Source organism: Papio anubis, chromosome 18 (assembly GCF_008728515.1).
Source record: "Papio anubis isolate 15944 chromosome 18, Panubis1.0, whole genome shotgun sequence".
Taxonomy (NCBI): Eukaryota; Metazoa; Chordata; class Mammalia; order Primates; family Cercopithecidae; genus Papio; species Papio anubis.
In genome coordinates, this window is record NC_044993.1 from 39,480,886 (window position 1) to 39,503,296 (window position 22,411).

The following is a 22,411-nucleotide window of genomic DNA, read 5'->3' on the forward strand; positions in this document are numbered from 1 at the left end:
ACACAGAGACAGAAACAAGACAGACAGATTGGGGGCAGAAGGAGGAAGGAAGACAAACAAGATTCTGAGCGGTAGATCCCGCCCCGGCCCCGCCCCGGCTCCGCTCCCGGCCCCGACTCCGCCCCCGGCCCGCGAGCTGCAGCGCCACCTCCGGTCGCCAGGGGCCGCCACCCACAGCCGCCGGCACCCTGCACGCGCGGCGGGCCCTCTTTCCCGCCTCTGCTCCGGCCGCTCGCCCCCCCGCCACCGCTCTCGGGCTCCGACCGGTCTCGCGCGCCGTCTTCTCGAGAGGGGCCTCGCGCCGCCCGGCGCGCGCCGCCCCCCTGCCTCGCGGCGCGGGGTCTCGCGGGCCCCGCTCCCGCCCTCCGCTCGCCTGGCCCGGACCGGAAGCGGCGCCGCACGGCCTGGGCCTGGCGCGGGGGGCGGGCACCGGGGCCCGGTCGGACATGGGCAAGAAGCACAAGAAGCACAAGTCGGAGAAACACCTCTACGAGGGTGAGGAGTGGGCCGGGGTGCGGGCGGTGGGCTCTCGGCCCCTTTGCGGGGCTTCCGCTCTTTCCCAGTGGCTTAGGGGCGGCCCAGGGCCCTTCCCTCCCACGGCAGGCCCAGGCCCGCGAAGGGGGCGCGTCCTGCCCGAGGCCGCGCTGCCCCCCTTGCGGCGGCGGCATTCGAACCCGGGTCCCCCTGGTCCGGTGGGTCTCTGGTGGGGAGACGTGAGGCGGCCCGAGAGGCGTGGGAGCGTTCGGGGCGGGCAGCGCCGCACCCCCGGGCCAGGCTCTGTCATTCAACAGGTGCTTCGCGGGGCGCCCAAAGCCACTTCGGCGTTGCTGCGCCTTCGCGCTCTGCATCCTTAGCACTCGCTGGAGAGCCCCGACTTTAATCGACGCACTTTCGTTTCTTTTCTTTTTTTAAGAGTATGTGGAGAAGCCCTTGAAGCTGGTTCTCAAAGTAGGAGGGAACGAAGTCACTGAACTCTCCACGGGCAGTTCGGGGCACGACTCCAGCCTCTTCGAAGACAAAAACGATCATGACAAACACAAGGACAGAAAGCGGAAAAAGAGAAAGAAAGGAGAGAAGCAGGTTCCAGGGGAAGAAAAGGGGAGAAAACGGAGAAGAGTTAAGGTACAAGTGGTTGCATTGCTTTGGCTTTGCGGACGGCACCGCCTCCTCCAGCTACCAACCTCACTTTATTTTCTTTGTATCTGGGGAAACTGAAACGCCTCTAAGATCTGGCTCATTTGAAGAGGAGCAGGACAGAATAGAGACATGAATCATCTATGAGTTTCGGCAAATCGTTTTTGAATTATACTCTTAGGCAATTGTACTCGCACATCAGGTGAGGAAGCAGCTAAGCCCAAATTTTCAGGAGCTGCTTCAAAGAATGCTTTTTCCGTCTAGGCAGGGTAAAAAGTCATGCTCAAGAAAGCCTCAGTGTTCGAGGTTTGTCAAACATAGTCATTTCAGAAGTGAATGGGATCTACTGGGATTTAAATTTTGTTTTGAAATAAATATTATAATGCCAAATCTGTAATGAGCAACTTTAAATCTTTTAAAACAATGTTGTAGTCTATTGAGAAAGTTTGGTCAGAGATCTGTAATGGAGATTGATATTCTTAACCATTTGCATTTAACAGAAAAGAATGAGTAGCTACCATCTTGGTTTGAAAGCTGGGCAGAATAATTAATGGCTGGGCGCAGCAGCCCACGCTTGTAATCCGAACACTTTGGAATGCCGAGGTGGGAGGATTGCTTGAGGCTGAAAGTTCGAGACCAGCCTGGGCAACATAGCAAGGCCCTGTCTCCACGAAGTAAACTACGAAAATTTCTAGAGCCTGGTGGTGTGCACCTGTGTCCCAGCTATTCAGGAGGCTGAGGTGGGAAGATCGCTTGAGCCCAGGAGTTTAAGGTCACAGTGAGGTGTGATCACACCACTGCACTCCAGCCTGGGCAATAACAGGAGACTCTGTCTCTAATAATAATAACATTGTTATTACTGTTATTAACTTTCCAAATTTAACCTGCCACTGAATGACTCAGTAAATCAATTATTGTGAAGGTAAATTTTCATAGGTTAGTTATATAACTTTTCTTATGTTTGTAAATACAACAGGAGCTTTCTCTTACATGTGATTGAACACATTGCTAAGTCACCAAGTCTTAGAGATCTTATTTTGGGGATTTCTTAAGTCTATTCCTTCCCTTTTGTCCCAGTTTTTATTAGCTTTGGCTAGATAGGAGTAATGTTTTGTTTTCTTCCTTAAATTATAAAACCCATATATGCATTTGATTTTTTAAAAGTAGTTCATGTGGTACAAAAGTACACAAAATGAAAAAAGTTTTCCTCACCGCAATCCTTCACATAGACTCCCTCTTCAGAGGTAACCAGTTTTTTGTTTTTGTTTTGTTTTGTTTTGTTTTTGATTAATAGTAGTAAAGTAATGCGTGAAGATGGTTTTTAAAAGTCAAGAGTACTACACAGCTTTTTGACACAAAGCAGGCTGCTGCTCCACTCTGGAGTTGTACTTCCTACACTTTTTAGTATTTTTCCTTGCCTACTTATCTCCGTTTCGAAATACAGGTTTATATTGCTATTTGCTGATTTAGCAGTTTATATCTTCTACTGACATCATGTTACGGAAGGTGAGAATTCAATTTCCCTTGCTCAAGGTATAGGTACATCACAATTATTGGTTAAATTAATATTAAAGCGATCGTAGACAAGTACAGTATGCAAATACAAATCTGAACTTAACTAGTTAGATCATTGCTTTCGTTTGTTTGGTTATTGCTTAATAATTCTTCCTAAACGCTAAGATTTATGAAACTCATTTGAGTTCTTTTCTCTGGAGACATTTATCTTACAGCTCTCTGTCTCCTGGAGGCTGGATTAGTTACTGTCAAGGCCTCCTGGGACTCTCCTTCACCTGCTTCCTGGATCTCATGCCTTCCTCTTTCTTGATTCATTCTCTTGTTCTGGTGGACTCTTAACTCTAGGAACTTCCTAAGAAAGCATACACAGCGGGTAGCTTTTATAAGTTCTAACATGTTTGAAAATCTGTATTCTACCCTCATACAGGTTGATGGTTTGACTTGTTTAGATTGAAAATTATTTTCTTTCAGACTTTTGAAGGCATTCATTACTTTGTTGTTTTCTGGCTCCCAAAATTGGTGTTGGGAAGTCTGTTGCCATTCTGATTCTTAGTCCTTTGCATATGACCAGTATTTGCTAACTTGAAATTTTTAGGATCTTCCCCCTTATCTTCAGTGTTCTGACATTTCGCAGTTAATACTTGTGCCTTCAGTTCAGAGCTGTTTGCTTGAAGTGTTCCTGTGTTCATTTCTTTCCCTCCATTTTTTCTTTTCTTGGTTTCTGGAACTCCTGCCCTTTAGATATTAGACTCCTGAACTGATCCTCTAATTTTCTTATGTTTTTCTCATATTTTTTCTGGGTGTGTGTGGGGCGGGGGAGGGTTCTTCCTTCAAGGAACATCCCTAAAATTTCTGACTTTTCTGGATTTATTTCAGATCTTATACCTTGAATTTCCAAGAATTTTTTCTTGTTCTCTAATTGTCCTTTTTGAATTAGCACCCTGTTCTTGATTTTAGATGCAGTATATTCTTTTCTTTCTCTGAGGATATTAATTGAAGTTTTTTCCTGTTTTTTCCTCCTAAGTTTTCTTTTGCTCCCTGCCCTGTCTCTCTCTCCCCCAAATTCTTCCATTTATTCGTCTGTCTCTGTTTTCTGTTGAAAGCATCCTTTAGTTGTCTGTTGAGCTTTTGCAGTCTGTACAAAGCTGATTAAATGCTTTTTACCTAGACAGAGGTTGTCAGTTAATGGACTTTATTGTAGAGTGACTAACAGGGACTTGGTCATTTTGGTGAAGAATGCCCCAATGTCTGTACCTTACAGATGTTTTCCCTGGGATTTTAGTTTCTCCAGAGAAAAATCCTCTCCTAGGAGATGGATTTTGCCAGTTTTATCCGTATTTCTGGAGCCAACTATGGGACAGGGGCTGAAGGTCTTACCACCCAGTTTTCTGAGTCTGGCATTTCTCCTCACTTTTGGCTCATCTGGAGATTTGGAGACTCTCAGGTTCCCGGTGTCTCCCAGTTCTGAGCTTTTCCAGGGTTCTGGGATTTGGGCTTTTTTCAAAGGTATCCACCTCTCTGCATACGGGAGTATCTTGCTTTCTCTGTTCTGCAAATCACCCCATTTGCCTTCCGTCTCCCAAGTGTGTTGACGTGGCTTATCCACCTTTGTCCCTTATGTGCCCTTTGTTCCGGCCATCGTCTTGTTTAACAAAAGTTGAGGTAACCACTTTGAACCAGTCTGGTTTTTGTTCTGGCAGCTACCACCATAATCCCATGAATACATTAATATTCTTCATTTCTTGTTTTATTCATTATCTTATTCTTTATATTGACTACATGGTATTTAGTTACATGGATATACCATACTTATGACTATTACTTTTAAATCTTACATGTAATGCTGCAGTGAGCCTCATTGTACACACACCTTTGTACACTTGTGTAAGAATATCTTCAGGATAGGTTCTTAGAAGTCCCCCCCGCCGCCCCATGTTCCAGCTGCTGTATCCTTTCTTGACTGTGGCTCTAATGATCATCAGTCGCATTGTATTTTGATGTCATTGCACCTAAAATGGGTTCATATCCACAGTCTCTTCTGGACACAACACCTCTCAGAGTAGGACAGGTAGGGAGATGGTTTCTATTTCACATTCAGGGGTAGAGACTTCAGATCATCTGAGGTGTCACTGGTTCTGTAGGGACTGTTGGGTCATTTTTTTTTTCCAGACTAGACCAGGGAAGCAGGGAGAGATTCTTTTTGCTAGTGTTATGTAGGGAGGGAGACCTTAGAGATGCCTCTGTGAGCTCTGTTCTGAATGTCCAGGAAGTTGTAGGGACAGTAGTTGCTGTGATCTCTTCTTGGGAGAAAGAAGAGCTAGAGTATGATTGTGAGGGACTGGCGACTCTTCTCTCAGTTCCATGCAGCTGGATGGAGGACAAAGGATGTCCTCTTCCTTTCAAAACATTTTTCTAAAAGGCATACATAACTTCTGCTTATGTTTTACTAACCAGAACCTAATCACATAGTCACCTTAGCTGCTAGGGAGACTGGAAGATGTTGTCTTTTTTCTTTTTTTCTTTTTTGAGATAGGAACCTGCGCTGTCGCCCAGGGCAGAATGCAGTGGTGGAGTCATGGCTCACTGCAGCTTCAAACTGCTGGACTTAAGTGATCCTCTCACCTCAGCCTCCTGAGTAGCTGGGACTACAGGCGTCTATCACCACACCCAGCTAATTTTTTCAAAAACATTTTTTTTTAAGATGGGGTCTTGCTATGTTGTCCAGGCTGGTCCCAAACTCCTGGGGTCAGGTGATCCTTTCACCTCAGCCTCCCAAAAGTGCTAAGATTACAAGTGTGAGCTACCATGTCTGGCATTTTAGTTGTGGGGAGTGAATGGGGGGGGGTATTGTACCTTGCTAAAAATTAGGAATCAGTTACTTAGGAAAATAAGATAAAAGGGGAAGTGCGCGCACACGCGCGCGCACACACACACACACACAACACAAAGCCTTATAATTTTTCAGAGGTGCCTTAGTTAACTGAATTTCTTGTTTTGAATAGGAAGGCCCTAACTATATTAGTTTAAAATGCCCCAACAGGTAGGATCAGCAGTATTTCTCCCTGTACAGCAGTGGTATTTAATGCCAACCAAAGCATTAGGGGTACAGCGTGCTTTGATTTCCACCAGACACCACACCTATGAAAGTGATGAATTTTCTTATTCCTTAAACGTTCTGATGCTGAGCAGTTGGCAAAGAATTTGCCTGCTGGCATGACTCTTAAAACATTAATTTTCCTTTCCTAAATGTTCAGTCTTATGTTTTCCCATGTTATGTGAAAAATAAAATAACGGCTCGTAAAAAATGCTCATGCCATCTGATCTAGTCGTACATACACAAGACGATAGTTAAGTAAAACTAAGATGCAATAGGTAAAATTCTGTGTGGCTGTTAACTTGATAAAATGATTTATAAAAATTACAGATGTATTTCTAAAATTACATTAGAAGAAGTAACCATATACACACCCATTATGATTGTAACACAAAAAAATTACACATACATTTTACAGATAACAACTGCTAGTTATCAGGCATGTAGTACATGCTAGGTTCTGTGCTGAGCGCTTTATGTACATCATCCTACTATACTCCCTCCTGTAATCCTGTGAGACTGGTGTTATCGCTCTATTTTGTCGGATTGTGGTACAATATACATAGCATAAAATTTACCATTTTAATTATTTTTAAGTGTGCAGTTCAGTAGTGTTAAGTGTATTTACATTTTTGTGCAACTGTTTTCCAGAACTTTTTCATACCCATTAACAACTCCCCATTTTCCTTTCTCCCTCTCCTCAGACTTTGGCGACCACCATTCCACTTTCTGTCTCTATGAGTTTGATTGCTCTTATAAGTGGAATGATACAGTATTTGTCTTTTTGTAGCTGGCCTGTATCATTTAGCACAATGTCCTCAAGGTTTATCTGTTGTAGCAAGTGTTGGAATGTCCTTCCCTTCTAAGACTAAATGCTACTCCATTGTATGGATATACCACATTTTATTTATTCATCAGTCAGTGAACATGTGGTTTGCTTCCACCTTTTGGCTGTTATGAATAATGCTGCTAGGAACATGAATTGTACAAAGTTCTCTTTAAGACCCCTACTTTCAGTTCTTTTGGATACACACCCACAAATAGAATTACTCTATCATATTATCTTCTCTTTTATAAATGAGAAAATTGAGGCTCAGGGAGGTTAAGTAACTTTACCAAGGTCACACAGGTAGTGCCAGAACAGTAACTCAAATTCTGCCCTTAAGAAGTCTTTAATCTAAAAGAGTTGTTAAAGTGGGCACCAACCTCTGCCCACAGCCCATGGGGAAATAAAGTCAGTGCCCTAACAGAGGCAGGGTTCTTTTCTGCGGCTCCTGAGAGTACATGGATCTGGGGGAAATCACAGAAGACTTTGCTCAGGAAGCAGCATTTGAGTTGGGCTTTAGAAATCAAAATACAGTGATGTAACACTATATGTTCAGTTAATGTGGGGTCAACTATATGCCCTGAGAGAAATGGCTCTTTTTATGGTAGTTCAGTAGAAGTATTCTAAGATTGTAAGTCATGAGTATTGTACTTTATGGACTACTTCAGGTATTTTCCAAGGTGATCTGACAACTCAGTTTTTATTTATGTGCTGACTTTAGATGATGATCCCTGAATAGAATGATAGGCCACTGGGTAGAGACATGGAGGTCAGGAAAACCACACACCAAACAGGATTATGGAACGGTTGTTAGAGGATTAGCTCGAAAATGGGCAAGAAGGAGATGTGTATAGGGGACATAAAGTAGATCTCTTTTTAAACACAGAATGCATTGGTGGGGGTAGGGTAAGATCTGAAAGGCAGCTGAGATGGCCGAGTAAGGAGTTTGAGTTTCAGTATGTAGTCAGTCAAAAAATTTGAGTGGAAGAATGATAAAAGCTGAGCCTTAGTAACATAAATCTGGTAACAGTATCTAACAAATATTGAATGGAGAGATTAGAAACTGTAGAGAGACTTGCATAGAAAGCTTTTTATTGAAATAGCTCAGACGAGTGGTCTCAATTCCTTTGTTGAAACTCTCTTGCTGTTCTGAAGAACACAGTCCTAACCTGAATGATGTCTTAACAGCTTTGTAGGTCAACTTCAGGTTTAGTTGCTGAAAGAGGTTAGGCCAGTCACATTGCTTAGGGATGTTACCAGAATAAAATGAGAAAGATAGTAGTCATTAAGGAAATTTTTTTACTCAAAAGCATTAACACATACAGGATGCATTAACACATATAGGATGTTATAAAGCTAAAATTAAGTAAAACTTTAATGAAAATTACAGTAAATTCCAGTAAATACCTATTTTATTAAAGCACTATACTAAGTCCAACAGTGGAGTCAGACTCATAACTAACGTTCGAGTGTTTACTGTCTGCCAGACACTATTCTAAATTCTTTGTGTATATTTACTACTTTGATCCTTAGAAATAATTCTGTGAGGTAGGTGCTGTTAGTATCTCGTATTGCTGATTTAACTGAGTCACAGAGTATGAGGTAGCTTTTAACTAGAGAGGAGCAGTGACTAATCATATTAAGCAAAATGAGAATTCTGGCAAAACAGTTCATTGACTTGTGCCATCTGTCACACCTGGGATCTCCGGGCTGCTGTAGCTTATCTGGCTTGGCAGAAAACCCTTCCCCTTTCTCAGCATTGGTCCGTGTGTCTCCCTCCTGAGGTAGTTATCTCAACCCCAAAAGACCTCCAAGGACGGAAGAACTCGGAAAAGGGGCCTTTGAGTAGCATTGCTCCTCTGATAGAAGGCTGTTTATCTGTTTCTTTATTCAACAAATATTTACCTAACACCTGTTATCTGGCCAGATTGTACTAGGCTGCAGTGATTAAGATAGATAAATAAATAATATCCTATAGGAGCTCAAAGTTGGACTCAGAAATCGGACATGAAAGTATAAATAAACCTCACGGCCTGGTAAATCCTAAGGGAGGTTTGACTAACGTGTTTCAGGAATCCAGGGAAAGGTATGCCTCATTCTGCCGTGTGCAGCCAGGGGAAAGCATCATAGAGGTAATGGCTAACCTGTGTAGCAAATGCTGTTTTTAGCCTAGGGCCAAAAGTGATGTGCAGCTGCAAGGTAATGAAACATTTTTCATTGGATTCTAAAATCAGCTGTTAAAAGGGACCTGTACATTGTTTTGCATATTGGAACATCACTTGAATATATGTATGTGTATATATCCTCCAAAAGTAACCAACCTGAAGGACAGTACTTATTACTAAGGACTTCAGCTGTTAATTTGCATGTTTTTGTGTTCCTATTTCATGCTGTCTCCTATGATTAATTACTTCTGCAAATACTTAGCAAGTATTATGTGTTAGGCATTGCTGAGCTTGCAGGTATGGAGCTGAATAAGACAAGGACCTATGTCCAGAGGAAGCTCCAGTAGAACAGGCAGATGTCATTTGTTGAATGAATAATGTGGTTTGGTAAGTGTTAAATCCTAATAATCTGAGCAAAGATTTGCTTTAAAAGCATTACTCATAGATTATTAATAACTTACCATCAAGTTGTGGGCAAATTAGAATCTAGTCAGAAGTGAGTAAATGTGTTTGTAGTTATGGAAATAGCCCCTCTTCCTTTCTCCTGCCTCAAATCTTCATGCACGCAAGATATTTCCTCTGCCTGGAATGCTGTTCCCACACACCCACCTCCACCCCCAACCTGGCTAGATTCTTTCTCCTTCAGATCTCAGCTCAGATGTTACTTCCTCATGGAAACCTTCCCACACTTTTCCAGTCTAAATTATTTTCACCCAAAAGTTATTCTGTCCTTGAAATCTGTTTTGTTGTTGTTTTTAAGACTAGTCAAGTGAAGCAGTGGGAATGGGGAAGGAACAAAGAAATCTGTAGCTGGTTGTGATCAATTAGTTGTAAACATGTTTTTTTTTTTTTTAATGAGTTGTTTAATGCGTATCTCTGCTGTTATAAACATGTTTACTTTTTTTAAATGAGTTATTTAATGAACATCTCTGCTGTTCCATTCTGAGCTCTGTAAGAGTAGGGTTGTATGTATTTTCCCTTTCACTATATAGCCACGCAGTAAAGCCTCATTTATTGAATGAATGTCCATCATGTGCTAAGTAATGTGCTAAAACTTCACATAAACTTTAATCCTTAAAATAGCCCTGTGAGGTATGTATTGTTTTGTCTATTTTAAAGATTAGAAAATTAGACTCCAAAAAATTACATAGTTTATCCATGATGCCATAGCTAATTGCATAGTTTATCCATGATATCATAGCTTTGCCACCTACTAGTGACGAGGCCAGAATTTAAACCCACTTTATAAACTAACTGTAAACTCTTCTTCCTTAACTACCTGAAGTTAAATGGCACTAATATTTTTGCTTAGTTTTCTCTGTGTAATTAACAGAATTTACTATTAACCAGAACTATGTTAACTTATGGTTTTACATAACTGTATTCCTTTAATAAGTGACACTGACAACAGGATTCTACAGCATACTCTGAATTATGAAGAAGAAAATGCAAAGGTTGGAATCAGAATTTTAGGTGGAGAGAGACCTGTAGAGATCAAAGCCTTGTGTTGTACAGATGGGAAACTGAGTCTAAAACAGTGGGGTACCTTGTTAAAAGTCATATGCTGGTGAACTAGAAGCTAGATCTCCAGATTCTCAGTCTGGAAATAGGATGCTACAATATCTCTATTCAGTTTAGGGTAGTTTCCAAGCGTATGTTTTTATATTCTTTTTTCTTTTGGACTCCCTAGCCCCAAAGACTTCTTACTTTACTGAATAATAAAGTAGTTACTTTATATAAAGGATAACTAGGTAAAGATACTAGTTGGGGTAGTTCAGAAACATTATACCCTCCGTTGGTACTTTTTCCACTTGGCTAGTTTGTAATTGACCATGTCTTTAACTCTGTAAGATAAATAATAACAGTTAAATCTCCATCTTGCGTGTGATAAAGAGGTCTGATGAGAGTAAATGAATTGCCTAAGGTCACAGTGGTTTTTTACTTTATTCTTTTAGTTCTTTTTTTTTGAGACAAGATCTGGCTCTGTTGTCCAGGCTAGGGTGCAGTGGTGCAATCTTGACTTACTGCAACCTCCACCTCCTGGGGCTCAAGCCATCCTCCCATCTCAACCTCCCAAGTAGCTGGGACTACAGGTGCACAGTTTTGTATCTTTTGTAGAGATGGGATTTTGCTTTGTTGCCTAGGCTGGCCTCGAACTCCTGAGCTCAAGTGATCCACCCGCCTTGGCCTCCCAAAGTTCTAGGATGATGGGTGAGCCACCACATCCAGCCAACAGAGTGTTCTAAGGATGAAGCTGGACTCCTAGAGCATAGGTTAGCAAGCTGGCCAACAGTTTTAGTAAATAAATTTTTATTGAAACACAACCAAATTAATTCATTTACATATTATCTGTGGTGGTTTTCATGCTACAACATACTATAATACAAAAGCAGAGTTTAGTAGTTGTGACAGACCTTATGGGCCACAAAGCCTAAATATTTACAGTTTGGCTATTTTTGGTTTTTGTTTTGTTTTTGAGACAGAGTCTTGTTCTGTCGCCCAGGCTGGAGTGCAGTGGTGCGTTCTCTGCTCACTGCAACCCTCGTGGGTTCAAGCGATTCTCCTGCCTCAGCCTCCCAAGTAGCTGGGATTACAGGCGCACACCACCACCCACAGCTGATTTTTGTATTTTTAGTAGAGATGGAATTTCTCCATGTTGGCCAGTCTGGTCTCAAACTCCTGGCCTCAAGTGGTACACCTGCCTCAGCCTCCCAAAGCGCTGGGATTACAGGCATGAGCCACTGCACTTGGCCCAGTTTGGTCGTTTACCAAAAAGTTTGCTGGCCCCAGTTCTAGACTCTTGGCAGTGACACTGTACGAGTTTTTTCTACCTGGGAGAGTACATACTGCCTCTCAAGCTGTCCTTTCTTCACGGGTCATATTTAATAGGAAGGAATCTGTGTCTCTGTGGCTGTTATTCTGTAGAACGGGTGTTCTAAACTTGCCAGTCTACCAAAGATCCATACCAGTGTCTCTGGACGAAGGATTTAAAATTTTCAAAGTTAAGAATTACTGCAACAGAATATGTTGTGAGGTGGTGAAAATACATTAATCAACTAACAGTGGTAACTAGGATCAAGCATGAGTTCATTTTATAACACTGCTCTCTGGAGCTTTTAAAACAACCATGTATTCTGTATTAGGTGCTTTGGATTCTGAAAATAGAGTGCAAAGATCTAGATCAGTGATTCTCAAAGTGTGGTCCCGATACCAGCAACACCCACATGGCCTGGAAACTTGTTAGAAAGTACAAATTCTCAGTCTCTACCCCATACCTGCAGATCAGTAATTCTAGGGACAAGGCCCAGCCATCTGTGTTTTTAATGAGACCTTCAGGTGATTCTAATGCACACTAAAGCTTGTGAACCACAAGGGGACCTCAGAATTTTTGTTTCTTGCCAAATCTTAAATAATCCTGATGCTGCCAGTCTGGGGACCATGCTTTGAGAACCGCTGCTCTGGATACTAGAAATAAAAAATAGGGTATAGGCCAAGAAAATAGCTTTTTGAGTCCATAAGATCCTGTTGAGAATCTTGATTTTGATGATCATAAAATGGGCATTGTTGGACAATTTTACTTCAAAATTTAAATTTTAAAAATGCATACATGTATGTATCTATATGTATTTTTTTCCTCTAAGAAAAGAAGAGGGCAGACAGAGATGAAGCGTCCCTTATACCCTTTCAGAGTCCCATTTCTCTCTTTCCTTCTAATAGAGAGAACCACTCTGCTGAATTTGGTGTATATCACATGCATGTTTTTATAATTACAAGTTCTGTATAAATCTGTAAGCATTGTATGCTTACACATTTTTATACTTACCTCGTAACAGATAATTGTTCTGCAACTTTTTCTCCAGACTTTGTTTCTGAACGTTATCCATGTTGATACAATATCATTTTAGCTCATTTATTTTACCTGTTATGTAAATACGACATAATTTATTAATCCATTTTCCTTTTAATAGGCATTGGATTATTCCTATTTTTTACTATTTTAAACAATGCTGCAGTAATCTTGTACCAAGTCTCCATGTAGACCGTACGACAGGAAATTTCTCTGGTATATGCACAGGCAGTAGCAGTTGAGAAGTAGGATAAAGGCTTTGCTAGCTTTGATAGATATTGCTAATTGCTCTGCTAAGGATTGTTCCTATTCACCCAATTGCAAGGTATGAAAATCCCATTTCTCTACATTTTTATCAAAACCTGACATTTCAGACATTTTAAATGTTGCCAAAGAGAGGTGAAATAACTTCTAGTTTTTAAATCTATAATTACCCAAGTTCCAGGGAGCTTGAGCTAGTTCTCATGTTCTCAACATTTCACGTTTCTTATTCTGTGAGTTACCTGTAATGTCGCTTATCTGTTTCCTTTTTGGATTTTTTGCCTTTTTGCATAGATTTATAGATGCTCTTTATGGAATCTTTCTTAATGTTTTATAAGTTGTGTTTCAAGTACTTTATTTCAGTCTATCGTTAGATTTTTAACTTGGTTCATGGATTTTGTTGAGGTACCGAAATTTATCAACTTAATATCAAATGTATCAAGTTTTTCCCTAAAACTGTATTCTTTTTTTTTTTTTTTTTTTTTTTTTTTGAGATGGAGTCTTGCACTCTCGCCCAGGCTGGAGTGCAGTGGTGCGATCTCGGCTCACTGCAAGCTCCGCCCCCTGGGTTCACGCCCTTCTCCTGCCTCAGCCTCCCGAGTAGCTGGGACTACAGGCGCCTGCCACCACACCCGGCTAATTTTTTTTTGTATTTTTAGTAGAGACGGGATTTCACCATGTTAGCTAGGATGGTCTCGATCTCCTGACCTCGTGATCCACCCGTCTCGGCCTCCCAAAGTGCTGGGATTACAGGCTTGAGCCACTGTGCCCGTCCAAAAATTTATTCTTTTTATATCTTATTTAAGAAAGTCTTTTTCTATTCTTGGGTCTTAAAGATGCTTTACTTTCATCTGAAGTTCTGAAGCTTTGCTTTGTACATTTAAGTCTTTATCTGGAATTCACTTTTGTGTATGGCATGAAGTAGAACTCAAATTCTATTTTCTCTTTTCAGGTAACCAGTTGTCTCAGTACCACCCTTTTGTCATTGACTTATAATCACCTCTGTGATATACTAAGATTATTCTATGTACATGGGTCTGTTTCTGTACTCTGATCTCTTCTGTTGGTTTAGTTGTCTGTCAGACCCACATTGTCTTCTTATCACGTTACACAAATAATATCTGGTAAGACATATCATCTTATTCTGACCTTTTTCAAAACTATTGTGTTCTTAATCGTTCACTCTTCAAGGTAAATTAATGTAATTGGCATGTCGAATTCCATGAAAATTTTTGTTTTTAAATTTCAATTGGCATTACATCGAACGTATTGGTAACTTGAGAGAGGATTGACTCTTTCAATTCATGAACATAGTATATCTCCTTTATTCAGGCCTGCTGTGACCTTCAATACGTTCAATAATGTTTCAGTTTTTCCCAAAAGGTTTTGGGTATCTTTTATTAGATTTATTTCTGTACACACTATGTTGCTTTTTTGGATAGTAGTGTTTTTCTAACTGGTTATTTCTGGCATAGAGACGCCTTTTTTTTTTCCTTTGTGAACATATTATTCTCTCCTTTTCCAGTAGATGTCAGTAAAATACATTGAGCTCATTATTAAGAATATTTTCTTTGCAATGATGTCTTTTTACCCCTTAAAATGATTTGTGTATTTAAAGATATTGGTTCTGAAATATTTCTAAATTATCTCCCTTTGTTCCATTTAGGAGGATAAAAAGAAGCGAGATCGAGACCGGGTGGAGAATGAGGCAGAAAAAGACCTCCAGTGTCATGCCCCTGTGAGATTAGACTTGCCCCCTGAGAAGCCTCTCACAAGCTCTTTAGCCAAACAAGAAGGTTGGAATAACTCTGAATTAACTATCCTGAATGAGGATGCTGCAATTATTATAGCTCAGGAAAATAGTGGGGTTTTAGCTCCTAAGTTGGAGCTTTGTAATTGAATTTTTAAGTTTTTTCTCTCAAACTGCATAAGAGCTTTAAATTAGCTTCAATTTTGGATTGATACTCTCAAAACTTCAATATAGTTTTAAGATAAATGGAATTTCTGTATGAGGTATTTAATGATGGCTATTATTAAATAGAAAATGATCTAGTAAATAATACTCTCTAGAATACTCCTTTTTAAAACACCCTTTTCCCTTCTTCTTTGCTTTAGAAGTAGAACAGACGCCCCTTCAAGAAGCTTTGAATCAACTGATGAGACAATTGCAGAGGTAAGTGTTTTTCCAATATTTTTATAACATAGAAATTAAAATGGTAAATGTGTAGCATCCAAACCACATTGTGCCTAACTCCAAACATACTTGATTTTAGTGAATGATAAATATTTTGCCTGGCAGCAGAAGTACTCCAAGAGGCTAACTTTTAGATATTCTTTGTTTGGTTTGTTTCCCTAGCAACTTGAAGGGTGTTACATAATACTTTTAATGACAAATTTCTGTCTCTAAAGTAATTTCTGATGTTAAAACTTTAAGCCAGGAATAAACAATACAGCTATTTCCACTTCGCTAATAGATAGAAATACCTTCTGTGTATTTGTACAATGCTTATCATGCCATGAATGTTTAACAGTTATTAAGTATGGGAGAAAAAATAAAACACCATGAATAGGAATTATGGCCTTCTTTTAAAAGCAGAAATTTGTTTTTAAAATTTCAGTGCCTAGATTAAGCCAATGTTGAGTTCTTAAAAGGGAAAAGAATAACTCAGTCTTTATAAAACATTTATTTTGGGACGGGTGCTGTGGCTCACGCCTGTAATCCCAGCACTTTGGGAGGCCGAGGTGGGCGGATCACGAGGTCAGGAGATGGAGACCATCCTGGCTAACACGGTGAAACCCCATTTCTACTCAAAAATACAAAAAAATTTGCCGAGCATGGTGGCGGGCGCCTATAGTCCCAGCTATTCGGGAGACTGAGGCAGGAGAATGGTGTGAACCTGGGAGGTGGAGCTTGCAGTGAGCTGAGATTGCGCCACTGCACTTCAGCCTGAGCGACAGAGCAAGACTCCATCTCAAAAAAGTAAAAATAAATAAATAAATAAATAAATAAAAATAAATATTTATTTTGATACCTCTCTTTACTCAAAGATATTTACATTATTTGCAAAGGGTTTATGGTTGTAGAGCATACATTTTTACAGTGGACTTTCTTTCATTGTATTGAACTTAAGTCAACCCAGAACACATTGTAAATAATTTTTCTCTAATGTAATCTGTATTCAATGCCTGTTTAGGTTTGCAGTTAAGATCAGAAGTTAGCCGAGTATAGTAGCTCACACCTGTAATCCCAGCACTTTTTGGGAGGCTGAGGTGGGTGGATCACTTGAGGCCAAGAGTTTAAGACCAGCCTGGACAACATAGTGAGACCCCATCTCTACAAAAAAATAAAAATCCTAGTGTGGTTGCACACACCTGTAGTCCCAGCTGCTCCAGAGACTGAGGTGGAAGGATCACTTGAGCCCAAGAGGTTGAGGCTGCAGTGAGCTGTGATAGCACCATTGCACTCCAGCCTGGGCAGCAGAATGAGACCTTTTCTTAAAAAAAAAAAAAAAAAGAACTTACTGGTCTCTCTTCTTTTTTGGTGTTTGAGAAAAATTAATCTCTAGTCTTTATATTTAAATAACTCATTCATTACTTCACTACTTGTCCAAAGGGAGTGAATAGGTATTGGGTATTCCATTGCAGTTTACAAGGTGTGACTGTAAATGTCATGACTGCTTTACAGTTTTTCTTGCAACATAAGACCAGAATGTAAGTTAATGATGTCACCTTAAAAGAAATGACTTAATTAAAAGAAGACATTCAAATGGCCAATAGGTATATGAAAAAATGCTCACCATCACTAATAATCAGAGAAATGCAAGTCAAAATCACCGTGAGATACCACCTCGCCCCAATTAGAATGCCTGTTATCAAAAGACAAAAAAAAGAAAAGCTGGCAAGAATGTGGTAGAGAAAGGGAAATTGTATATATTGTTGGTGGGAATGTAAATTAGTATCGCTATTATGGACAACAGTATGGAGGTTCCTCAAAAAATTAAAAATAGAACTGCCATATGATCCAACAATTCATCTACTGGGTATATATCCAAAGGAAATGAAATCAATATGTCCAGGAAATACCTGTACTCTCGTGTTAATTGCAGTGCTATTCATCGTAGCCAAGATGGAATCAGTCTAAGTGCCCATCAATGGATGAATGCATTTTTTAAAATGTGGTATGTATACACAATGGAATATTAATTCCACCATTAAAAAGAATGAAATACTATCATTTGTAACAACATGAATGAACCTAGAGGACATCATGTTAAATGAAATAAGCCAAACACAGAAGAACAAATACTGTGCAATCCTTTTGTAGTTCATAAGTGAAATGATTGGGTTTTCATGTTCCTTTGTGAGATATACCACCCTCAGACTTTGTTACAGCGTCAGCACATTACCAATCTGATGTGAAGACAGAAAATATGGTGAGGGCACAAATATGACATCATCTCATTCATGTGGGATCTTAAAAAGTTGATTTCATAGAAGTAGAGAGTAGAACAGTGTTTACCAGAGGCGAGGGAAAGGTAGAGGTGGTCAGCAGGTACAGAATTACAGTTAGATAAGAGGAATAAGCTCTGGTGTTCTGTTGCACAGTAAGGTGACAGCAGTCCACAACCATTTATTATATACATCAGAATAGCTAAAAGAAAGGATTTTGAATGTTCTTATCCCAAAGAAATAACAAGTGTTTAGGGTGATAAATATGCTAATTACCCTGATTTGATCATTACACAGTGATACTGAAGTATCCTTGTATATATGTATGTCAGTATATATGTGTCGAAACGTCATACTGTACCCTCTAAATATGTGCAATTATTATATGTCAATTAGAAACAAAATCTTAATGAAAAGAAAACACTTCAGAAAGTATTTCTTAGTCTAAAGACGTTAGCATTGTTAAAAACATTTTGGGAATTAGATCCCAGAGCCACACTGTTTTTGATTAGTTTTAGTGATTGGATGATTCCTTATCCTTACCAGGAGCTAAGCCTGGTTAAAAAAAAAAAAAAAATCTAGTTGATCAAGTTTGATAATAGCATTTTTGGTCAAAACTAGACGGGGCTCTGTATTAAAATGATTGACCTAGAAGTTAGATAATTTCCTCCAAAGGGTAGCTTCAGGAGGCCACCCAGAGATGAATGCTGCCATTACGGTAACTCCTGTGGACGGTGCACATTTTGATGTATAGGTCCTGACTGGGTATTTTTGCTTGTTGTCATTTTTCAGTCTCATTGCTTAGGCACCCTGCTCTGAAAAACAAAGGCAGATTCACATAGACCTGAATCAGATTTCAACTCTTATTTAATGCATGGCTTAGGATAAATAATTTCAACCTCACTGAACCTCAGTATCCTCCAGTGGTGGAGGATACCACCACTTTGATGGCTTTTGTGAGGATTAGATATAAAATATGTCAAGTGCCTGCCACTTGGACTAGCAACATGGTAAATATGTTTTTAAAGTTGTTGTTATTTTTTAAACCATATTTTTACTGTTATTCTGTGGAGTAAGAAAACTCTTGGTATGCCAGATTTCCAGAAGGAAAAAAAAAATCAGCATAATGATTTAATCATATAAAGTACTCGTTCTCAACCTGACAGTACTGGAAATACAAATGCCAAATACTCAAATCCCAATGCCAATACTCACCTGTGGAAATATCACTGCCTGGACCCTACCCTTTTTCCCCAAGAGCTTCTGATACAGTGGGTCTAAGCTGAGTCTTCCTCCCGCTTCTTCCCTGCATTGGAATTTTTTTAAAGCTCCTGTGTGATTCTAATGTATAGCCAGTGTTGAGAATCTGTGATGAAGAGCACTAGTTTTCAAATTTGGGTTTCTGATTTTGGGGTTTTTTTGGTCTAGTCCTGTTTTGGCACACATATGGAGGTATAAAGAGGAGCTTTTTAATGTCAGTTTTTTTTTAGCATCCCCCACATATGCATGATAGAAGTTATATCCATTGATGGAGAAAATAGACATACATGGACCAGAAATGCAAGCCTATTAGAAGTTAATATGGAGGATTGTAGATGTATGTTAATAGTTACTATTTCAGCCTTTTCCCCTTTGGTTAATTAAAAATATGCAGTGCTGATCTCCCAAAGGTTAAAACATTGGTCAGTTAGTTGAGGTTTATTTTGCTTCATTTTTTCCTATATAGGTGGAGCTGTTAATTAATGAGGCTTTGTATTTTATAAGAAAGAAATCTCCATCCTGAGGGTACAGCTAGTATGTAAAACTTACTTGTTATTAAATAGTTAATAGACTTTAAAATCATTTCTTCAGTTTTCAGTTAAAAATATGTTAACATATTACAAATTCTTTCTGCATCTGAAGGGTTTCCTCTGACTTATGCTCCTAAACCGTTAGATTTGTTTGTAATAGAATAAAATATAACATTGTCTTTTGCATATCTTCACAGAAAAGATCCAAGTGCTTTCTTTTCATTTCCTGTGACTGATTTTATTGCTCCTGGCTACTCCATGATCATTAAACACCCAATGGATTTTAGTACCATGAAAGAAAAGATCAAGAACAATGACTATCAGTCCATAGAAGAACTAAAGGTAACTCTTCAGTCCTATATACACAAAATCTTGGTAGAAATCTGCATATCTGATATTCAGAATCTTTCTCTTTGACCTTTTATTTTGCAAAGAAATGAGTTTATTTTAAGATCCAGTATCTCTGTGTTTTTTTTGCTTCAGAAAACTTTTTATGAGCTTGGTGATGGAAAACCAGATGAAATAGGTCATCTGATATCTTTCATTCATAATTATTTTTGTCTTTAGTGAAATTTTGAGTTTGATATGTGTTCCACAATATATTTTTTCCAACCTTAGAGTGAAATTTTTAGCTTTAGATCAATACAAGTAAAATTAATATTTTAATGAAAGTTGAGGGTTTTTTCTATTTCTAGACATATAAGGTATGCATATTGTATTAGTCCATTCTTACACTGCTATAAAGAACTGCCTGAGAGTGGGTAATTTATGACGAAAAGAGCTTTAATTGACTCACAGTTCCACAGGCTGTACAGCAGACGTGGCTGGAGAGGCCCATGGAAACTTACAGTTGTAGTGGAACATGAAGGGGAAGCAAGCACATCTTCACATGGCAGCAGGAGAGAGTGAAGGGAGAAGTGCTACAAACTTTCTTTTTTTTTTTTTTTTTAGATGGTTTACATTTTTTTAATTAAGTTGTGTTTTTTTGTTTGTTTTAATTTAAGTTCTAGGGTACATGTGCACAACATGCAGGTTTGTTACATATATATACGTGTGCCATGTTGATGTGCTGCACCCATTAACTCGTCATTTACATTAGGTATATCTCCTAATGCCATCCCTCCCCGCTCCCCTGACCCCACAACAAGCCCCAGTGTGTGATGTTCCCCACCCTGTGTCCAGGTGTTTTCATTGTTCACTTCCCACCTCTGAGGGAGAACATGCGGTGTCTGGTTTTCTGTTCCTGTGTTAGTTTACTAAGAATGATGGTTTCCAGCTTCATCCATGTCCCTACAAAGAACGTGAACTCATCGTTTTTTATGGCTGCATAGTATTCCATGGTATGTGTGTGCCACATTTTCTTAATCCAGTCTGTCATTGATGGACATTTGGGTTGGTTCCAAGTCTTTGCTATTGTGAATAGTGCCGCAATAAACATACGTGTGCATGTGTCTTTATAGCAGAATGATTTATAATCCTTGGGGTATATACCCAGTAATGGGATGGCTGTATCAAATAGTATTTCTAGTTCTAGATCCTTAAGGAATCGCCACACTGTCTTCCACAATGGTTGAACTAGTTTACAGTCCCACTAACAGTGTAAAAGTGTTCCTGTTTCTCCACATCCTCTCCAGCACCTGTTGTTTCCTGACTTTTTAATGATCGCCATTCTGACTGGTGTGAGATGGTATCTCATTGTGGTTTTCATTTGCATTTCTCTGATGGCCAGTGATAATGAGCATTTTTTCATGTGTCTGTTGGCTGCATAAATGTCTTCTTTTGAGAAGTGTCTGTTCATATCCTTCACTCATTTTTTAATGGGGTTGTTTGATTTTTTCTTGTAAGTTTGTTTGAGTTCTTTGTAGTTTCTAGATATTAGCCCTTTGTCAGATGAGTTGATTTTCCCCCATTCTGTAGGTTGCCTGTTCACTGTGATGGTAATTTCTTTTGCTGTGCAGAAACTTTTTAGTTTCGTTAGATCCCGTTTGTCAATTTTGGCTTTTGTTGCCATTGCTTTTGTTGTTTTAGTCATGAAGTCCTTGCCCATGCCTGTGTCCTGAATGGTATTGCCTAGGTTTTCTTCTAGGGTTTTTATGGTTTTAGGTCTCACATTTAAGTCTTTAATCCATCTTGAATTAATTTTTGTATAAGGTGTAAGGAAGGAATCCAGTTTCAGCTTTCTACATATGGCTAGCCAATTTTCCCAGCACCATTTATTAAATAGGGAATCCTTTCCCCATTTCTTGTTTTTGTCAGGTTTGTCAAAGATCAAATGGTTGTAGATGTGTGGTATTATTTCTGAGGGCTCTGTTCTGTTCCATTGGTCTGTATCTCATGTTTTGGTACCAGTACCGTGCTGTTTTGGTTACTGTAGCCTTGTAGTGTAGTTTGAAGTCAGGTAGCATGATGCCTCCAGCTTTGTTTTGGCTTAGTATTGTCTTGGCCATATGGGCTCTTTTTTGGTTCCATATGAACTTTAAAGTAGTTTTTTCCAATTCTGTGAAGAAAGTCATTGGTAGCTTGATGGGGATGGCGTTGAATCTGTAAATTACCTTGGGCAGTATGGCCGTTTTCACGATACTGATTATTCCTATCTGTGAGCATGGAATGTTCTTCCATTTGTTTGTGTCCTCTTTTATTTCGTTGAGCAGTGGTTTGTAGTTCTCCTTGAAGAGGTCCTTCACATCCCTTGTAAGTTGGATTTCTTGGTATTTTATTCTCTTTGAAGCAGTTGTGAATGGGAGTTCACTCATGATTTGGCTCTCTGTTTGTCTCTTATTGGCGTATAGGAATTCTTGTGATTTTTGCACATTGATTTTGTATCCTGAGACTTTGCTGAAGTTGCTTATCAGCTTAAGGAGATTTTGGGTTGAGACAATGGGGTTTTCTAAATATACAATCATGTCATCTGCAAACAGGGACAATTTGACTTCCTCTTTTCCTAATTGAATACCCTTTGTTTCTTTCTCCTGCCTGATTGCCCTGGCCAGAACTTCCAACACTATGTTGGATAGGAGTGGTGAGAGAGGGCATCCCTGTCTCGTGCCAGTTTTCAAAGGGAATGCTTCCAGTTTTTGCTTATTCAGTATGATATTGGCTGTGGGTTTGTCATAAATAGCTTTTATTATTTTGAGATACGTCCCATCAATACCTAGTTTATTGAGAGTTTTTAGCATGAAGGCTGTTGAATCTTGTCAAAGGCCTTTTCTGCATCTTTTGAGATAATCATGTGGTTTTTGTCTTTGGTTCTGTTTATATGATGGATTACGTTTATTGATTTGCATATGTTGAACCAGCCTTGCATCCCAGGGATGAAGCCAACTTGATCAT

At 39.5% G+C, this 22,411-nt stretch overlaps 1 protein-coding gene and 1 non-coding gene across 7 annotated transcripts in view; both read left to right on the forward strand.

The window, feature by feature from the left end:
- Positions 1 to 242: 242 nt before the first annotated feature.
- The window catches only part of BRD7 (bromodomain containing 7), a 54,122-nt gene continuing 31,953 nt past the window's right edge, over positions 243 to 22,411 (forward strand). For 4 of the 6 annotated variants that reach the window (XM_009196406.4, XM_017953344.3, XM_031658261.1 and 1 more), the window contains exons 1-5: positions 293 to 495; positions 914 to 1,122; positions 14,509 to 14,638; positions 14,958 to 15,015; positions 19,279 to 19,423. In XM_009196406.4, the coding sequence (XP_009194670.1) occupies positions 447 to 495; positions 914 to 1,122; positions 14,509 to 14,638; positions 14,958 to 15,015; positions 19,279 to 19,423 (591 nt within the window). In that variant the 5' untranslated portion in view covers positions 293 to 446. Of the gene's footprint in view, positions 496 to 913; positions 1,123 to 14,508; positions 14,639 to 14,957; positions 15,016 to 19,278; positions 19,424 to 22,411 lie in introns of all 6 variants that reach the window. The other 2 variants (XM_003916861.5, XM_009196407.3) reach the window with 2 other exon arrangements.
- Positions 17,155 to 17,258, forward strand: LOC116271384. The gene has a single exon (XR_004179942.1). It is a non-coding gene; the product is annotated as a small nucleolar RNA U13 (small nucleolar RNA).